Below are 21,037 nucleotides of genomic sequence, written 5' to 3'. Positions count from 1 at the left end.
AATAGAGGTATGTGTACTTGAACTTAACTACATAGGTTTTTAGGTTATGAATAAAATACATGAACTGTTTGGAAATTAAAGTTTAGTAAAATTGGCATTCAATAGCTTTTGGAATGAACAACAACAATCAATGTAAAGACTATGGTGTTATCCCTATTCCCTATAGGGATAACTACTATAGTAGTTAAAATCTATATGATCTAGTTTTAGGTCTAGACCACAGTCACCAAGCATATCAAATGCTTAAAGATTCAAATATTTTGGTTCTTCCATTACAACTGACTTTATGCAGACATGTTTTAGAACATGATTCTTAAATTTGGTGCAAAGAAATGTTTTGCTTTTTATTCACTGATTACTCTTTTTTGTTTGTTTTTAAGGAATGCTTCACGCCCACAAGTTGGCGTTTGAAATCACAGGAACTTGGCCGAATGGTCCGGCGCGCCTGACCCATATACAGACATAAAAACCCTGATCGGGATTCGTCCCCGGGAGAGTCCTGGGTTCGAACCCCGTGAAAAAAAAAAAAATTTTTTTTCGGCAGTGTGTGTGCACAAGGTTGCTGAAGTAAAAAGCCATATGTACATGGATTCAGTCAAAGAATCCATGCAATTATTTATTCATGAATGTTAACAATTACCTGAAAAGGGGTTGGACATTTTGTATGCTACATGTTGGGCTAATATGTTTTTTTCTGACATATACTGTATATTTGTGATTTAGGGGTGTGTTTTTATTGAAAACCTTAGCTACATACTAGTTGCTCACAATACAAATGTGTTTTATTGATCACTTTTTATTTGATTACCATGGGGAAAAACTCAAATCATTCCAAGAGGAGGTTGATTGGCATTTTCCATGTGCTCTTTCGTTGTGAAGCACTTAAGTAGTTCAGTCAATCGCATTGCATAATAATGTCCTCAGATTCGAAATTATTTTCTGATCATACTTTCAAATGATGAAATGCACTTAAGTAGTTCAGTCAATCGCATTGCATAATAATGTCCTCCGGTTCGAAATTACTTTCTGATCATACTTTCAAATGATGAAATGAGGGACTCAAGATTGCAAGTTTTTTTTCACTCCATGACTGCAAATCCTCATTAACATTTGTAGCAAATAAAAGTTGGTCAAAATCTCTGGTGGTTGACTGTAGGTGTTGCAATTGAATCAACTTGCAGCAATTTTTCATTAGATGTGTTTTTTCCCCTTCTATACAGAAAAAAGTTGGAAAATACATTTCTATGAACACTTCCTCAAATGTAATCACGTACCTGCTGTTTATGCAAAGGCACTTCAGTTGTAGCCACACCTGTTTTAATGCCAGTAATAGAGGGAGCAGTTTACTGAGAACTATATTCTTGGGGGGCATTCTTCCCTGTGCACAAAGCTTTTTCACTGGACATTTTTATCTCACTAGTAAGGTTTGTAAACAAAGCTCCATTAGCTCGAGCTTTCTCAACTTTGGATTGTAGTTGAAATAAAGTCATCGTTGTATCAAAAACAGTATGCTTTTGTCCACTTATTGACAACCCCTAGCAAACGTCTTCTCATAATTTCTATAATTATCTGTGTTGCAGTTTGATTACATGCTTTATAGTCAATGTAACTTGCCATCGGAATAAAGCATATTACGCTTTTCTTGCAGTACAGAACTTACATCCAACTAAAATTCGCAACGTCTTGCAGGCTACAATGTACAGAATCACCTCTTTTTGTAACACAACTGAAGCGTGAAGCGGCACACGGGTCGAAAAAGAGAAAGAAAGAAACAAAGAACAAAAAAAGAAAAAGGCGGCAGTGACCAGGCACGTCAATATAGTGGCTCTGCTTAGGCCTAGTCCAGTGGTTCCCAAACTATGCGCCGCGGCACACTGGTGTGCCCCGAGATGTCATTAGGTGTGCCGCAAAAAATATTGAAATTAAAATCAATCAAGTAGAGTAGCAGTACCAGGTGCTTAGACCACTAGGCCAACATACTCCACGTCTCTGAGATGTTCAACTAGGCTATTTAACTATGAGAGGGACCTGTATAGCGGCTTTATGACTTCATAGTCAGTGCCTTTGTCAATATATGTTTTATTCAAATGTTCGAAGTGCGCCAAATATTTTTTGTTTTTTCTAAAATGCGCCTTAAAAGAAAAAAGTTTGGGAACCACTGGCCTAGTCGGTCCGTTTGCTCACTGTTGCTTGCAGTTCTTTTTTTGAGCCACGCTAGGCACAAATTCCACAATGAATTATCTTCCCACGGTTTGCATTTCAAAACGAGATTGCAGCGGTCGTGTTTTCCCTAGTTTTTCACAGTTTTGGGTTGAGTTTTTTCTGAAGATAAAAGAAAACATAGCGACAAAATTGCAAGTAGGAATAGCTGCATGTCGTTAAAACGTAAGGGCCACAAAGAAGTACAAGGTACAGTTTTTGGACTAAGGCTAAATGCCCTGCAGTTACACCGTTGCAAAGACATTGCATTAGTTTGACGACCACTTGGATAAGAACTCACGAAACAGCTCTTGCAAAGTGTTTGCAGTTCCGAACAATTTAAGCTTATTAACGCATAAGGTTATGAGGGCTTGTATTTTTTACTGGGTGTTTTAACTGAGCATTGGGGCATCGTGTGTTCTGTCAGGGAACAGTGTCAATGTTTTTAGACATACCATGTACATAAAAACGATTTAGCAGGCAAAATGTTAAAAGGCCAGGAACACAATAACTCCGCGTCAATGGTGCATGACGGGTAAAGTACAAGATAACTCAGGTGTAACCAATTTAAGTTTCAAAAGCCGATCTAGGTTTAACTTTCTTCAATTGGGCTAAACCCAATGGTGGGATTCAGCCGGTTCGCACCGGTTCAATAGAACCGTCTCAGAAAATTTTATAAGATCTGCGAACCGTTAGCATTACTGGTAACTGTCAAAAGATTTACTGCCAATAAACCGGCTGACTTTTGTGATAGAACCGGCTGAACCCGATTCCTGATGAACTATCACTATCCAAAAGCGAGGTAAAACCTTAAACTTTTAAAACCCATCAGCTGACAATGGTAAAAGTGTCCCTGGTATCAAAGAGTTTAGGCAAACCAAGAAAACACATTTTTAGTTTTATGCAAACAAACCACTGTCATAAGAAAGCTAGTTCAACCTGATATCCTATATCTCATTGTTTTGCATCAAGCAAAAGGTTAAGCCTGGAATTTGTTTTCAAAAAAGGCACTGCAATGGCAGAAATCAAGTCAGTTCAGATCTCGTTGGACAAGAACATTTGTGAGGTGCTGTGGAAAGACGATCATGTGAGCAGGTAACACTTTTTAAAATGAAAAACTGTAGTAAGTTTATTTCACATAGTAAGACAGGCTTACTAAAGGTGTTCTACCGAATTAAGCCGGCAACTACATTTGCTAAGGCAGTGGTTCCCAACCAGGGGGGAATTTTGTAATTTGTAGGGTGGAATTTGTATCACAATATTCAACTTTTACTGGTTGTCTGTGCTATGTGTTATTGCTGGATTTGCCATTGATGAGCTGAGAAAAAGAAAGTTCTCCTATAATCGATTTTTGTAGGGGGTAATTAGGTTTGAATATCGACTAAAAGGATACACAGGACGAAAAAATGTTGGGAACCACTGTGCTAAGGCATACGCAAGAAAAGGGACCGTTAAGGCTGATCTAGTGATGCATTCATGTTTTTGGTAAACTCGGTTCTGATTTTCAAATATCCAGGTTTCATGCAAGGTGGCTTCGGTATAATTGCAAATGTACAATATGCAAACCTCCATTTCCAAACGTGTACACAGTGGACGTGTTGCAACTTCCAGACACGTTGAAAATCGACGAAGCTCACACTTCAAACAATGGTTAGTTGTTTGTCATAAACCTTCGCTGATAAGCTCCTGAAGTGAAGAATAGCTTCTTTGTTTAAGTTTCTTTGTTTAACGGTTTGCAGGTAATAAACTATGTACGAAGTATGATGGAGAGGTTTTACCAGACCACGAATCGCGCCATGAGGCTGATTGGCTTCGTGCCAAATGTTACTGCGACGGTTGCCTAGAAACAAAAATAGAGCAGCGTGACGTCATTGGCCGTAATATGAAAAACAACGGAAAAAGAAGGGACATTCCCACAATGGAGTATAAGGAGATAGTCGATGATCATGATCGTGGTTTGTTTAAGTAAGATTCCAAGTTGAGAGGCTTGATTTTCCCTTTTAAGCACATTTCAGCAAAGTGCTGCTGAATCAGCAGAGTTTCACAGTGTTTTTGTTTACACCACTCTGTTAAACGAAAATCTTTGTGAAAACTGAATCAAATTAACGCCTCATGTTTAGCAGTTATCCACAGCTAAAGAATCGTGTAGGTAGTCGCTATTACTGCCTTTAACCTATTAACCTAATTTGTATTTAAGAATGATGAACAACCTCGTTGAGAACGGATTTTGCCTGGTCAAAAAAGTTCCTATCGAAAAAGGCATGGTAGTAAAGGTAACTGACCTGATGTCCATATATTTGTATTTATTAGTAATGTGTAGCAAAGTGTTTGAATATGTATCCAGCTTTATTACCATACGGCAGTTCGTGATAAAGTTTATATCTTCAGATGGCAAAGAAAATTGGATTCATTGAACCTTCTGCCTATGGTGAGGTAAGCAATTATTTACTTGTCCTAAATTAGCCTTATGTTGACACAGGGTTAACCATTGATATTCACAAGGGTTTTCTGCAACTTTTGCGCCGCAATTATTGTTCGCAGTTTACAAAACAAATAAGAGTTAAAGGCCAACTGCATCTGCATAAAGGACTAATTGGTTATTCGCTAATTGTGTACAGTTTGAAATAGCTTTGCCAAATTCTTTACTGCAGATGTTCGATGTGTTCGTAAAAGACTCGGAAAATGAGGCTTACACCAACCATTTGCTGCCTTTTCATCAAGACCAACCGACTTACGAATCTGCACCTGGAGTACAAATGTTGCACGCTATAAGGTGGCGATACTAGTCTTTTAGAACAGGGTTGTACAACCGGCGACCCATCGAATAACGGTTGTGGCCCACTACAGACCTGTATCAACGCGTTGCCAGCGAGAGATTCCATATATATATATATATTTGGTTGATGAGCAGGTCCATGCACATAGTGCTAATTTTCTGGTCTGGGGCCTAACCAGGCAACTAAAATTACTTGCAATTTGTGCTAGTTTCTGTTAACTATTAAAAGCAACAAGGTGAAGTCAACTATTGCACTCCAAACATCTGGACCACAGTCTAACCATGTTAACTGTGTTTAGACCAACAGTGAAGACTGATTACTAGGGCAAGTTTTTGTTGCACTAAAAACGTGAGAAAGTTGCACTTAATTTCAACAAAATCCCTGCCTTAGACTGTCATCTTAACAGATATTATCGCTTCTTACTTGCAAAATAACGAATGCACTTTTGCGCAATACTTGATAAAAGTTGCAGTCAAAAGTTGCACGAAAAATAGAAAAAAGTTGCAAAATGTTGCAACATAAAATTCCTACAAACAGCTTATAACATCATACTGCATAAATTCTAAGTATTTAGGAAGCTGCTGGAAGCTGTAAAAAAAAGTTGCAAAAACTTGCCCTACTGATTACATTAACCACACCTATGATCACTCTGCAAAGTTGTAGGCAGGTCAGAAATTCGGGCCTAAACCCGAAAGTACACACCAAACATTTGGCCCGAACCCCCAAAACGAGGCCAAAATCAGGTCAGAACGTTGCGGAAAATGATGCCGAGTGTAAAGTCAGGCCCGAATCAAGCCAGGTTTTTTGAAACTCAAACTCCAAACCGGCCAGAACCTGATCTGAAAAGCTCGGTCCAACTTACAACTCTGCCCAGGACTAAAAAGATCGTAGTTTCGTTTTTAAGCCATGTCTTGAGATTTTAGTCACATAGGAAACGTATGCTAACTTCATGACGTTTACAGGTTTGATGATTGCATTACCGGTGGCGAATCCAAGTTGGTGGATATGTTCGAAGCAGTCGAAGTGCTTCGTAGTGAGTTGCCCCATCATTTTAAAACACTCACGGAAGTTCCTGTCTTGTATGACACAATTGACCTGAATGGATCTGTTCCGAAGTTTCTTGAGAATCAAAAATACCACATAAATATTGACTACTTCGGAAAGGCAAGTAAACGATCTTGTTACACCTACAGCAAGACGCTTACTAATCAGGTTAAATCAGGAGACACTAGGAACGCTACAAGTTCTTTTATAACGGCTATTTGGTATAACTGAGCACGAAAAACTTTAATGAAATCAGTTCAAATATAAACTGTTGCTGACAGGCATAGTTTATCATCTAAATTCTAAATGATGCTTTCGGGCAAATGTTTTGTTTGTACCAACGTTTCAACGACCTATTCTAATTGCCTTTAGAAAGAGTAACTAATGACACTCCAGTAACACTCCAAACCTTTTTATTTTTAACCATTTCGGGTTTTACTTAACAATTTGAAGTGTTATAAGCAGGGTTGCCATACCGTCCTTATTTCTAAGATTTGTCCTTATTTTGAAGGGCAATGTCTTAGAAAAGTTCATTGTCCTTATTTCTAAGAAATGTCCTTATTTTTGACTTGAGTCCTTTTTTCTTATTTTCAACAATTACAAGTCGAAACCCTGCTACAAGTAGAAGTAAACCTATACCAGAGCTGTCGTGAGATGTACAAAGAATTTTATACAAACAAGAAGTTTTTGGAACAGATTGTTTTTGGCAAAAAATACGGCATTGGATATGTCATGTCTCGTATAAATGCAAAAATTTGTTCAAAAACGTTTGTTTTGTTTCGTATGAAAATTTTATTTTTCGGTTGTCCTTAGTTTTAGTTTCAAGTCGATGGCAACCCTGGTTATAAGGCTTTCTTACTAGGATGTTGAAACGTCGGTACAAACAATATATTTGCCAAAAGAGCATCATATAAAGTCCATATATTACAAAAACTAATCAGGCTGTTAACAGATCGTTGAGGTGAATTGGCAACCAGGAACGAACGCCGCACCACAAGTACGGGAAGGGGACGTAGACAGATATTACGAAGCTTATCGAGCTCTTCTGAGGATTATTCGACGCCCGGAGATGCAGGTTGGAAAATATTCTATGTATTACTATTTTAACATCAGGGCAACGTTCAGGGTTTTTATGTCTGTTTATGGGTCAGGCGCGCCGGACCATTCGGCCAAGTTCCTGTCATACCTGAATTCTTTATTTTTATGTTTGCAGTTCCGATTTAAGATGGACTGTGGTGACCTCTTGGCGTTTAATAATCGACGTATGCTTCATGCCAGAGAATCGTACAACGAAAATGGAGGGAAAAGACATTTGCAGGTGGACGCTACTTGACTGAATGTTGCAGAGCTGCCAAAAATCAGTTATTGTTTTTTTGACTTGCAGGGAACATACCTAAAGCTTGAAGATTTGAAAAGCAAGTATGTGACACTTGCCCACCAACTGAACATACTCGTCGTTCCACCGAAGGTCGGCAACAGATCGTCGTTTTGAAAACCAGTTTGAAATGTAACCACGAACAAATAAAAGCAGAAGTGTAGCTTACATAATCTATAAGGTTGATAATAAAATTTGAAAATAATAATAATGGTACTCCGCGGATCTTTAATGTATTTTAAAGCAGGGTAGCCTACCATAGCATAAATAAAATCGTGCTTTGATACATATATCTGCAGTTGTATATTTTTGTCTAATAATATTTTAAAACCTTTAAAGCATTGAAGTTACAAAACAAAACAGAGCATTTCTTTATAATATAGTGACTGTTTACTTGCGCGGCCAAGTAACAAACTAGTTAACACTATAATGTGTTACAAAAAACATATCACACAGCTGCAAAAAAACTGCCCTCCTGCAAACTCCTAAAGGCCTTTGACAGTGGTGGGGCGCGGAAAACTTTGAATTGCCTCGACTTTGTTGGGAAGATCATGGTAAAAACAAAATACGTGCCCCGGGCAAAGAGGAAAATCGAAGGCTAACATTCACCGGACTGAGTTCAACAACAGGGGTGAATCCCAATCACCACGAAATAAAACTGAACTTTTTTTAAACATTTTTGGCAAAGTTGTAAAGTCATCGGCAAAAATGGATATCAAGAGAATGAAGAAAAAAACTGTCTTAAGACAGTGATTCACTGGTTTTTAATGTAAACATCCTGCGATTTTAGGTAGAGCTACTAACACTTGAATTTGGTTGGCGCCTGGTTGAAAAATTTTCGATAGGTGGCGCAACGGAGAACATGCGTCCATTTGGGTTTATGGTAAGAATGATTGCTGAGTCAGCACCATAAACCGGGCGCAAGCCAAATTCCAGTGTTAGTAGTTCTACCGCGATTTTACGTTTACATAAAGGCCTGCAATCAACATTCATATTACAAAATACACTTTTTGGAATATATTTATTACCGCTTAAATGGGTACATTGCAAAAACGAAGATGTAGGAACTTCAATGCAAAAAGAAGTCACTTCAAAAAGAAAGTAAGCTTAAATCTTTACTTACTATAACTTCATCATTACTGAACTAAACGGCGTATGTAAGGCAACTATAGGACCCCCAATGGAGAAAACAATTACGTTAATAATTGAGTTTCTAGTTACTTTTAATGATGTATAGCAACAACTGTCAGCGTTTTAAAGAGTTTTTCTTTTGAAAAGCCGCGAAAGCTCTTCGCGCCACTTAACGGTATTTAGCAAACTTTTTCAGACGTAAGTTATACGTTAGTATAACTTTCAGTCATTGCAGTTTAAACTTATTTCTAAGTCGAAAGATGGGCGATTTTACCCCAAACTTTAAATCAGGGGTTCTTAACCAGGGGTACGTGTACCCCTTGGGGGTACAAAGCACCAAAGCAGGGGGTACGACATGCAGTGTGAAATTGTACACTATTTAGGCATATTTGTGAAGAACGCGTAACAAGTTACTTTGTTATATGTCTTTGACTGATTGTTGGTGTGCTGTAAATATTGTTGAACTTACAAGACTTATAAGTTATAAATACACTGAGTTTAATTCCTATTATTACAATTTTATTTACTTTCGTCGGCCATTGTAGACCATTGTAGGGGTACGAGAAAATTTCATGAAAGCTCAAAGGGTACGAGCGCTAAAAAGGTTAAGAAACACTGCTTTAAATGTAAACCACACGTAAAAGGCTATAAAAGGCGGCAGTACGGAACAAAGGTCGAGAAACACTGATTTCTTGATTATAATTATAAATTACGGTGGCCCACAAGTGCAAAACACAAAACTCGTGACACACGCAAAACCTGTGACACACCCCAAAGTCAGAACACAAAAACCATGACACACCAAAGTCAGAACACAAAAGTCGTGACACACCCCAAAGTCAGAACACAAAAACCATGACACGCACCAAAGTCAGAACACAAAAGTCAATTATTATATTATTATAATTATGAATAAATAAGGAAAGTCAAAACAGTTACACATACCAGGTGGTTATCACACTGTTTTGAAAGGAAGGCACATAAATGCAGTTCAAACAAGGAGAAAAAGTCTTGGCCACACTATACACTGAAGAACAGTGTTTCAGTATAGGATAGTGCACATTATATTCAAGCAAATTGCTTTGCCTAGACACAATAACTTTATGTATAAAATAAAAACAAACTTTAAAGCGTTGTAAGTTACCAAAGTTTTAAGTTATAAACGTTTTGCATAGAAAGTGTATCCAAAACAAATATACAATAGAAAAAATCGTCTGTAAATTTTGTACAATATTGATTGGAGTTAAAAATGCAACACCATTACGATGATTATCGTATGTTGAAATTATTGTAGTAAACTGCAGCTAAAGACTATGTAGCCCTCAATTCGCTGCGTTATGGTACAACCCATTAAAGGATTTCTGTGGTATTTTAATACCTGATATTTCTCCGAACGATCCTGCGGGCCAACGCGTTGTTTCTTGACCTGATTTTTGCACGAGATAAACTTAACATTATAAAACGATACAAATCTGTAATTATAACGCCAAAAGTGTAGAAATATTTGTTGCTGTGCCTGACAAACTGTCACCTTGGGCATCTTATATATTTTTTCACTTCGCCAATCTAGCTATAATCGCATAAGCAGTATGTGGGTGGCATTTCCTTTTAAAGCGTGTTTGTACATACGGAAACGCATGTATCCGATCAAACAGGGAGGGCAATTTGAAAAACTAAACAGAAAGCATGGAAATGCTGTTTTGAAATTATGGAAACGTTTTGTTATTTACAGTCGATTTTTGATTAATGAACAACATTCACAGTTGTTTTTCTGAGCGATTGAATACGGCGACAGACCGACAGTTGTTTGCTTTGTGTCTGTCAGAACTAGTCAGGAGCAGGAAAAGTTTGTTTTGATATACGGAAGGGAAGTGAGTTGATTTGAAACGTTTACATTTACGCAAAGTCACATATGCAAGAAAGTGTTATTATGATGTGTATTAACCATGGTAACCAAACAAAAAAACTCGCTTGAAGTCTTGTTATTACTTCAATTTTAATCGTATTCAGTCATGGCATTTTTATAGTGTTAGGTATTTCTGCTGCTAATATTGTTTGTTGTTATACCATCGTATTTTACATTTTAATTCGTATAGTAGTTATATACTTGTGAATGGCGAGCTGGTTAAAAGGCATGCGCTGTAAGAAAAATACTTTGAAATTGTAAGGAAATAGCAGATCCTAAAACACGGCTTATAATTCACGTCTGCATATACCCACCCAACGTTCTAATTATGCTGCGTTCGTCAAGCGCAGGAAATATTTTTTAGGCAATCTCTGGGATAGTCCCCAATATATATTTAGATTTTACAGTCGTCACCCTTTTTGCAGTTAAAAATTCGTAGTACGTTTAATAGAGTCTTTGCAATGATAACTTGAAGTTTTTGAAAAGATTAGTGTAGCGATATATACGTTACACTCTTTAATAGTCTTTTGGACGTCTTGAATATTATCAAATTCGTTGAAAAGGCCATAGCTGTCTCACGGTTTTCTTTATAATATAGGCATATGTTAAGTTGAGTTTTCTATATCCCAAAAGCCTTTTCGTATATCCATAGCGAAGAGTTGAATTGATATGTTGAACAAATTGAGGTGTTTGTAATTAACCGAAATGATTGGCAAGCATAGGCTAATTTACCGACAAGTTTTCGAAGTTTGGTAAAGTCAAATTTAGTTGGAAATAATACTTACTTTTGAAAACCGATGTTTGTTTTTTTCATTTTGTAAGTGAAACAGGTATATAATAATGACATACGACAGCTTATTGGAGTCTGTTGGTTCGTTCGGAATTTACCAAAAGAAACTTTTTGCAATATTTTTTGTAAATGGAATTCCCAATGCCTTGCTTCTTACATCAATTGTGTTTCTACATTACATGCCTGAACACCAGTGCACAGTGGACCATCTAATTCCAAATAACATTTCCCGGGTAAGCGTTGGCAAATTGAAATGGAAATTTGTGTGTGCGCTTTCATATTGTGGCTTTTAAAACAAATCAAAACAGGATTGTACGTCGGTTCGGGTTTGGGCCGGGTTCAGGCGTAAGTTTATTCAAAAAACGGTCTTGAATCGGACCTGATTTTACACTCTGTGTCAGCTCTTTTTTGAATAAATTTTACTTCAGTTTCGGGTTGACAATTCGGGTTCAGGCCGTTTACAACTTTGATTTAAAAGCTTTAAATTGTTAAACAAAAACCTTACGTTGGTAGTAAACGATCGAAGTCCAAAATGCGAGCCAAAAACTTGAGACTTATTTTAAAATACACACAAAGAGGAAACCAAATGTAATAACAAAGTTTGCAGTATGCCGCAGTTTTAAAACTTTATCCATAATAAACTGTAAACAGTTGTTGCTGCTTGTCCCTAGAACTCGACCCTGTTCCAGGAGATATCCGCCGTTATAGGTTACAGACGTTCGGTTGAAAACACAAGCAACAGTTGCCTTATGTACAACGTTTCCCAACAAGCGGTTGAACTAATGTTGTATCAAGGTGTCGCAAATTTCACAGGTAAAACTTTCTATGTTTAACTTTTGCACACAATTGTGTATGTAGGATTGATTTATCTCATACTTTATAGCCCAATATGCTACGGGAGACGTGTATACTAATTAATAATTAGGCTGTCTATTCGCCGTAAATGTAACATAAATATAGCAAGCGCTGCGATTTTCGCAAGGGCAAAACAATTAATGCTTATTGCTTCTGAACTCAATTTACTAAAGACAGCTACAGCATTGAAAACAAAACCGTTTAGTTGACTCAATTTTAGCCTTAATATATATTTCTACCTATTCTTTATGTAACTTTAATTTTTACAGAGGGCGTCAAAGTACTTCATCGCAACGCTTCACTATTGGCCGTCCCATGTCAGCGTGGCCACAGTTATGACAAAAACGGATTTGTTCAGTCTGCTATGATGGAGGTATATATTAGAGATGTACCGAATATTCGGTTTGCCGAATTTATTCGGCCGAATCGGCCACTTTTGCAAAGATTCGGTTTCGGCCGAATAATTTGTTGCGATTCGGCCGAAACCGAATCTGTTACGAACGCATATTTAAAGCGTTAAACGTGTCTTTTCTGCTTAGTACCAACGAAAATCGCGCCAATCATTATCTTTTTTTACACATTATCGTTTTTACCACTGCAGACAAGTAATCAGTAATTCATTGTCGGGTTGGCAATCATGCTTGAGGCAATTTTAAACCCCACAGAACTAAAATAGGGACTAAACACAACCATTCTGCACTAATTGCCTGGTAGATAAACATATATTTTCATGTCAAACGCATAGCGTACGACTTCGCGTGACGTCATAAATGATTCGGTTGATTCGGCCGAATTTATTCGGCAAAACCACCGAATATTCGGTTTCGGCCGAATCGAAATTTTGCCGATTCGGTACATCACTAGTATATATTACCATAGGTGACTCCCTAAAAGCCATTGTTAAGTAAAGTTAAGCTGCGTATATTTCGCTTGGTAAAAGAGCACATAGCGACACAATGGTACTGAACAATTAACCACCGAAAATAGCTGCGAAACTTTAGCCCCTAAAAAGTGGATCGTACAATCGGGGAATCATGAATAAACGCGCTGCGGCTACACCGTATTGTAGGCTGTTGTTACCTTGCGAAGTTGGTTTGCCAAATGCACTGAAACCCCTATCTTGTCTGTCCAGGCTAGGGCATATAGGATGCTCATTCGGCAAGCCTGTACAAATTGTACAAACCCTTGTAAACGCAGAAATTAAACTAGAAGGGTGGCTTAGCACATATTGCCCTTGCACATACACTATGATCTATTTTAAAACATAAATATAATTCCTTCACTTATTTTATATTGGGTCCCATATTTGCCACCGTCTTTTAAAACGTTAGTTGTTTCTGCAGGCAGAAACTCATGGGTCCCCACACATGCAAAGTTGTAAACACTGCATTTCAAGAGATAACCATAAGAAACTTTGGTGTTGTAAAGTAAAACACTGTGATTGGTACTAGGATTAAATAGTCATGCTATGCAAAGTTCAAACTATACAAATCGACTCAATTCAAGCATTGTTTAAAGTTTGTCTAGTTTAAAACAAAGAAGTAAAACACAACAATCGATACCTATAAATGGCATAACATTTCCAACAATTGCCCACTGTTTAAAAACTCACCCATTTTAGGGGGCTAGCAGGGTGACTATTGGGGCTACAGGGTTTAACACAACAATCGTCATTTGTAAATGGCAAATTGTACAAGCTATCCAAATTTCAGCCAATTCCGACCCTGTTTAAAAAATTTATCCTTTTTAGGGGGCTAGTGGGGTAACTGATGGGGCTACAGGGTTTAACACAACAATCATCATTTGTAAATGGCAAATTGTACAAGCTATCCAAATTTCAGCCAAATCCAACCCTGTTTAAAAATTCACCCATTTTAGGGGGCTAGTGGGGTAAATGCTGGGGCTACAGGTTTTAACACAACAATCATCAATTGTAAATGGCAAATTATACAAGCTATCCAAATTTCAGCCAATTCCGACCCTGTTTAAATATTCACCCATTTTAGGGGGCTAGTGGGGTAACTGATGGGGTTCTTCACCCTAATGTTGAAAATATGAAACTGCAATGACCCAAACAACAATCCTGTAAAATTTTGTCCAAATCGGCCAATGTTTCAATTTCGACCACTAGGTGGCGTTTTAACCAACAACCGTAATAACTTATGACGTCACAAGATGACCCAAACAACAATCCTGTAAAATTTTGTCCAAATTGGCCAATGTTTCAATTTTGACCACTAGGGGGCGTTTTAACAAACAACCTAATGACTTATGACGTCACAAGGCTGTGAACAACCCCCTTGACTGCTATCCGCAAACACGTTCACCAAGCAATCCTTAAACATGAGTACCATATGTAGTTGTCTTTATAACATCACACAAAACTAACGTTTGTGGTGCGCACAAACCACATTTTACATTTTGGGGTCTAGCGGGGTAAATACTGGGGTTATCATGACAAACGAAGCAGATGGCACATCTACACAACTATATCTACCATCTGTGAAAGTTTCATCCAAATCCATCAAACATTTCAGGGCAAAATGGGGTGGACAAACTTCAGGGAAGAAAAAAAAAAAGAAGAAAAAAAAAGAAAAAAAAAAAAAAGAAATCGAGTAAAATCAAGATGTGTCCCCTTCAAGGAAGGGGACCCATAAAAAGGGGCCTGCAAAGATTCGAAGGTTATTGTGAGCAAAATTAAGATTCCCAGGCGTCGCTCGCTGGCTGTGTTTGAATTGCACATAATCTTACTATCTTGTTCCTATTTTACAGTTCAATGGTGTATGCGAACAGGCATGGTACAAACCTTTTATTTCGTCACTCTACCTAGCCGGGATGGGGTTTGCCGCTTTATCTGGGGTGTTGTCAGATAAGTATGTACTCTTTTGCATTTGCAACTTAGGGCTTATCTTAAAAATACTTTGTTCAACTATTGGATGGTCATCTACGGCAATAAAGTGTAGAGAAAATAAAGAAGCCTGTAATGTAAAAGACAATCGTGGGCCCACTATTTTGCTAAACTCCTTTGCATTGAATTCAAAGAAGCATCAGCAGCATTGGAGCTTGACATGTTTGTTTAGATTAATTTTTCGTATAGCTTCAAAAAGCCATCCTAAAATTTATTAGTTTCCTGTCTATTACAACAAATGGTGTTTCTGGTATGTTTTCCATGAAGTAATTAAATGTTGTCATAATAAACCTCATTGACCTTTTAAAATTAAATGATAACTTTTTACAGGTTCGGTAGACGACCAGTTTTTCTGTTTTTCACTTGTCTTCAGTTTGTGGTTACTTTCTTCACAAGCTTTGCCAACGAAATTCGTGTCTACGGAGCTTGTATTTTTCTATGCGGTCTCACCCAAATGGTCAACTACATGGCAGCGTTTGTATTGGGTAATAATGATAATAAACTTCAAAAGATAGTTTGATGTAATATTCTGTGATGACACATGGCAATAAGAGTTAGGTTCCATGCGCTTCAGTGCTGCCTTTAATGATGCACTAAAACGTAAACAAACAGCGTATTGCAAGTTTCCGGTTTCGACAAATTTGACAAAAAACGTTTCTGCACGCTTGGAATCCGCAAATGTTTTTGTAAACGCAAATCACATACCCAACTGTGGTTAATTATCATCAAATTATTTCGGATAATCGCAAGAGCATCGCAAACTGGAGTTTAAATTAAACACAATCGTGTATGACAGTGGTTCTCAACCTCTAAAACGCGACTTTACAAACATAGAGAATTTTTTTACAGTATGTTACTGCAACAGTTCGGCTTTTTGCTCTGCATCTAACCCTTAAAATTGTAGTCATGAGGTCACCATAAAGATATACACTAATTCGTGCTGTTTAAGAAAAGACAAAACCAAATTCATAGAAGTTTTTAATCGAAAATGCTGTTGTGCAATTTCTAAACCGAACTGTCGTCTGAGTGACTATGCTAAACAGAAGACACTTGAAAAGTTTTTATAATAGGGATAAAATCATCCTGTTTTAGAACCAAAATCATATTTTTCGTTTTGATCAAGAATTTCTCTCACTTTATAGTTTTTCATATAGTTTGCTACGAGCGTTATGTTTTTAGGTACCGAATGCACTACTCCAGAATACCGAAACTTCATTTCAGTAAGTTCGTTTTATTCATTTTCCCTGGGCTACATGATCGGGCCTCTTATATCCTACCTTATTCCCAATTGGCGATGGATGATGCGTTTTAACGGCTTGGTAGGGTTGCTCTACATTCCAATGTACTGGTAAGTGGAACTTTTATGATTAAGGCTAAACATAGCGTTGATTGTCTTCAGTTTGCAGAGGAAGTTAAGACACCAAGCAAACTTATTGGGTATTTCGTTGATTTTTTTAACTTTGGTGGGTGGGCAATACCTGACTGCGTTAGGGTCGCCGAAGAGAAGAGTTAGTGACCAGTGGTGGGATTCAGCGGGTTCAGACCGGTTTGCACCGGTTCTACAGAACCATCTCACGAAATTTTATGAGATCAGCGAACCGGTTAGCAGTACTGGTAACTGTTAATGGACTTTTTGTAGCGGAAACGGCTTTAAAATATGACTTTTGTGATAGAACTGGCTGACAAAAACTTTGAATTCCACCACTGTTAGTGACTAGTTTAGTTCAACCCATCAAGTTCCTCTAGGATCAAGCAAGGTTACTAAAGTTTCTTGCTTAGGGTAAAACAAGCAGACTCACACAGAAGGCGGCCATGCTAACTACATAACCAGCACAGTATAACAAACACCGAGCCTGTTGTCACGTAGTGATGCACCAAAGTTTCGTTTAACAGAAATATACATTGGGTTTTTTCGATGTTATAGGCAGAACTACGGCTGAAATAAAACTTTTCAATTGAATGTAAATACCATTTACAAATGATTGAATTTACGACATTGAGAAAAATTATTGATGAAGTTTAATGAGCAAAAAATTAATGAGCAAATTAACAATGCCAAAAAAGTCTATAGCACTGAAATAAATCAAACATTGATAATTTTAGGACATTTCTTTTCATCCATATTATTGTCATTGTATTTCAATAGAAAATAGATTTAAGGTACTGCAATGAGAGGTAATGCAATTCCCTGTTCCTCTTAGTGTAAGAGGTTTCACATTAGTACAGCAGAAATGCAACTATTAACATCAATCTATAATTTGATCCCCATATTTGTTATATCTAACCTTTCCAGACTGCTGTAAATCTGGTTCTGCCTGTTTGGCAGGGTAGCTGTTCATAGACGAATCTTCAAATTTATCAGCATTTTGTTCTATGTTACTGCCAGATTGCGATTTGGATTGTGAAAACCTTCCATGCCATTCAGGCTTGTCCATTTGACGATTTTTCTTTCGGAGTTCATCATATGACACAAACCTCTTGTCTTGTTTACTGTCTTCCTCCAAACCAAACTGCATTTCTTGGTTGTTCTGCTCTTCACAGTTCTTTTCAAACAGTGATTTCCAAGACTGTCCATTTGCCTTGGCCTCCACTAGTTGTCTGAGGTTCGAATCAGGAGGCAAATCAGTTTTAATACGCTTTATCATTATTGGTACATAAGACGCTTTTCCAGTGATGTTTCCAACGATGCCTTGCACAAAAACATTTTGAGATAAAAAAAACTTTAAGCCACACTTCTCACCAGGTCAAAAACAAAGTTTTAAACTAAAAAAAAATGCAATTTGAAGCAATTTAAATTTAAACCAAATTTTTGTATTGCACATTACTTTTAAAAGTACTTGTAAAACTGAAAACCAAGCACAATAACCGTTGAATACACCAAAAATGTTATCTCTGGCAAAAGTCTTTTTTAGTGTAAACAAACTGCATAGAAATAGAATACATACCCACAGATCCAGCTATCAAGAATTTTTGCCATCTTTGCATCTTTGGATAAAATCTTCCAATACCCAAAATAGTTAATCCCATTGAAACAAGTGCCAAGGGATAACCACGAGTTATAGCAGCTTCAGTCCTCATCTTTTTCATAAATATTTGATCCTAATACATTTCAAAACAATAATGCAATTTTGAAATAAATAGGCAAATCCACAATAACAATCATAATATGAAAAATGAACAACACTGCTTTAGTAGTTTAAATCCAGTTAGGGAAATCTTTATTTCCAGGTTAAAATCAGTTGACAATCTTATAAAAAACAAACATATTTCGCTAAAAAGCATCTTCTGTGTCTAGAGAGCATTAAACGGAATAAAAATTAGAAAAAGATAACCAATTTACTGGTAGTTTAAAGGCCTAAATTATAAAACTTTTGTTTACATTCTTATTACTTACCTGTACTGAAAGCTGTAACTGTGGTGGTATTCCATGATTAGAATTGGGACCTGGTCCTCTATTTTGTGGGTGAGATGGTTCCCTTTGTGATAGTCCTTCACCTGTGTTTTGTTCTGTATCACGAAAACTCATCTCGAAATGTGTCAGTATAAATCAGAAAATCTAATGCATTTGTTGACCGTTGCAGAATACTGTATGAATAAATTAGCTTTCAATTTCTGACATACATAAAAATTAGCTTTCAATTTCTGACATACATAAAAGGCATACATAAAACAAATAGTTGTCATTTAAACGCGAAGTGCTTGTCATGCTACAAACGTCTGATGTAACCAATGCAAAACACAGATCACACAAAATAACAACAAAACACAAAAACAGAAATCACGCTTATCTGTCGCGTGTCGCCTGTCGCGTTTCGTCAGAACAAAATGTTAAGTTGAGTTTATTTGAATGTAACAAACAAACTGCATCTTGCCCAAACGCTTAACGAGTTTTGCCATACAGGTTTTGTACCTTACACACGTAGCCAAAATCGAAAAAAAAACGTATTGTTCAACTTTTTTTGCCCCAAGGCACTCCGAAATATATGAGGAGAAGCAGCAGAGTGCCAAAATAGCAAGTAGATTTACAACTTTTCAGACGACTGTCACACGTGTTTATTTAAACCTAGCCAATTACATCGTTTGTATGCTAAATACTGCATATTCGATTATGGTGCTTTGTTTTGAATCAGGTTAATTCCCGAGTCTCCTCGTTGGCTGCTTGCTAAAGGAAAAATCAGGGAAGCAAAAGTGATATTACAAAAGATAGCAAAAGACAATGGACAGCTTGACAAGATGGACGCGGTAGGTTTTACTGTAACATGAGTGTGATATGTATTATATAACATGTGTTTGCATAATACAAACCCACACACTTTAGGGGGCAATGGAGTTGATAAGCAAGGAAACCGTTGTTAAAGCAGACGAAAACAACAAGTCCTTGTCAACATTACGGGGTCTTCTTGAACTCGCACGAAACCCCAAAATGATGGTTATAGTGGTGGTGATTGAGATCGCATGGTAAGATATGGTCGTAGAGTTTTAAAACCACAATAAACTTGGTTTTGGCTTTCCAACTATACTATACTGCACATCCGTAATGTGGATGACTGTATGCTTTAACGTTTAAAAATGGATGAAGTAGGACTATCTGTGCTTTTTTTCAAGCTCAGTCCTTCGTTTAACAGGTGTGCGACAGCTGTTGTGTACTTTGGTCTGTCCTTGAGTGCCCAGAATCTTAACGGTAACTTGTTTATGAATTGTTTTCTACTTGGAGTCCTAGAGATACCGGGCGTAATTGCAGCTTATATCGCGGTGAGGTATTTCAGTCGCCCCAAGTCTCATGCCTTCTTTATGTTCCTAGCTGGTGTCTGTTGCTTGGTAGCAGCCTTGCTGAAATCTGGTAAGTTTCGGTTTAAGCTACATACGAAATTAAGATACTTTGATACAAAGCGCTCACAAATAAAGGTTTAAACAAGATCTTTGCTTCCGACAATAGCCTAAGCACTTATGGCGACCATCAGTTTAATTATGGTTTTCAACAATAATGCCATACGAATTAGAATAGAAATGCTTTTCACATTTTATTTCCATTGTATTTTTCGTTCATAATCATGAATACTGCGGAATAAGTTACAAAAAACGTTTTGCTAGCATGACAATTTTTCTAAACCCGTTTTGCGTTTACTGATTGTGGTACAGATGAGGCACTGATGTTTCACTTCTAATTGGTATGGATGAGAGTTTATGCCCTAGTAAATATAAGTCTGAGGATATAATTACAGTTTTTTATTTCAGTGAACGGTAATGCTACCTTGGCTGCCTCGCTTCTAGGAAAGGCTGCAAACTCAGGAGTTTATTATCTCGTCTACATCCACAGTGCTGAAATCGCACCTACAGTTTCACGAAACAGTCTTATGTGTATTGGATCAATTGCGGGTCGTATTGGATCGGTAATTGCACCATACTTTGTGTACATGGGTAAGATTCTCTAATAAACTTTTACTGGCCAAGTTTTGGGTAAATACGATTTTCTCTTTTTGTCAGTGGAGTTGTACGGTTTCTTTGCACCTTTTCTGGCCCTCAGCGCTGTCACTCTGACCTCTGCATGTCTTACGTTGCTTTTTCTTCCCGAGACAAGACTCCAGCCGCTACCGGACACCGTACAGGACACCCTTCGTCTAAAAACGTAAGTCCATCGAAACATACACTTTCAAATTTAAATAATTTTTTGAACCGATAAAATGATTTTTCCCGATTAAACTCCCTAAAGTATTCGACCTCTATGATGTTTTTAACAGCAAGGTCGGCAGCGCAAGCTGTGAAATTATTATAATTTTTTTGCAACGATTAAATCATTTGTAGCACTCGGGACATATTACTGTTCATCATTTAGGTTTCCATATTAAATAATCATGTACAACATCTTTTTTTTTACAGAATCTGTCAAAAAATAGTGTGTGGAAGATGGCAAAAGCAGACAGACGTAAAAACTGCTCCGGCCTAAAACTGCTATTTGCCGCTTTCAGAATTAAGTTATGTATACATGAATAAATAAAGCCCAACAAATCTGTGTTCGAGTGTTTTAGGAAATTGTAGCCAAATAAAGAAGTGA

At 37.3% G+C, this 21,037-nt stretch overlaps 3 protein-coding genes across 3 annotated transcripts; 2 read left to right on the top strand and 1 right to left on the bottom strand.

Annotated features, from left to right (window-relative positions):
- The first annotated feature begins 3,133 nt into the window (after positions 1 to 3,133).
- On the top strand, positions 3,134 to 7,643 carry LOC145238472 (gamma-butyrobetaine dioxygenase-like). The gene is made up of 10 exons (XM_080101665.1): positions 3,134 to 3,294; positions 3,716 to 3,849; positions 3,939 to 4,164; positions 4,397 to 4,472; positions 4,588 to 4,632; positions 4,851 to 4,972; positions 5,939 to 6,140; positions 6,973 to 7,095; positions 7,234 to 7,338; positions 7,405 to 7,643. Exons 1-10 carry the CDS (start codon positions 3,215 to 3,217, stop codon positions 7,510 to 7,512), a joined length of 1,221 nt encoding a protein of 406 aa, XP_079957791.1. The 5' UTR covers positions 3,134 to 3,214; the 3' UTR covers positions 7,513 to 7,643.
- A 3,615-nt stretch (positions 7,644 to 11,258) lies between these two features.
- Positions 11,259 to 20,991, top strand: LOC145237110 (organic cation/carnitine transporter 2-like). Its single transcript, XM_080099860.1, has 12 exons — positions 11,259 to 11,455; positions 11,894 to 12,035; positions 12,347 to 12,450; positions 14,850 to 14,950; positions 15,316 to 15,470; positions 16,165 to 16,333; positions 19,116 to 19,227; positions 19,304 to 19,443; positions 19,611 to 19,825; positions 20,221 to 20,403; positions 20,470 to 20,611; positions 20,863 to 20,991. The coding sequence occupies exons 1-12, from the start codon at positions 11,273 to 11,275 to the stop codon at positions 20,927 to 20,929; spliced, it is 1,713 nt and encodes a 570-aa protein (XP_079955986.1). The 5' UTR covers positions 11,259 to 11,272; the 3' UTR covers positions 20,930 to 20,991.
- On the bottom strand, positions 16,824 to 18,639 carry LOC145237111 (uncharacterized). The gene is made up of 3 exons (XM_080099861.1): positions 18,380 to 18,639; positions 17,931 to 18,084; positions 16,824 to 17,674 (listed from the first exon to the last, which is right to left on the bottom strand). Exons 1-3 carry the CDS (start codon positions 18,509 to 18,511, stop codon positions 17,232 to 17,234), a joined length of 729 nt encoding a protein of 242 aa, XP_079955987.1. The 5' UTR covers positions 18,512 to 18,639; the 3' UTR covers positions 16,824 to 17,231.
- Positions 20,992 to 21,037: the final 46 nt, after the last annotated feature.

This window comes from Phallusia mammillata, chromosome 7 (genome assembly GCF_965637545.1).
Source record: "Phallusia mammillata chromosome 7, kaPhaMamm4.hap1.1, whole genome shotgun sequence".
NCBI classification, from domain to species: Eukaryota; Metazoa; Chordata; class Ascidiacea; order Phlebobranchia; family Ascidiidae; genus Phallusia; species Phallusia mammillata.
Note: the sequence above shows the minus strand (reverse complement) of the source record. Positions and strands in the feature narration are given on the sequence as shown.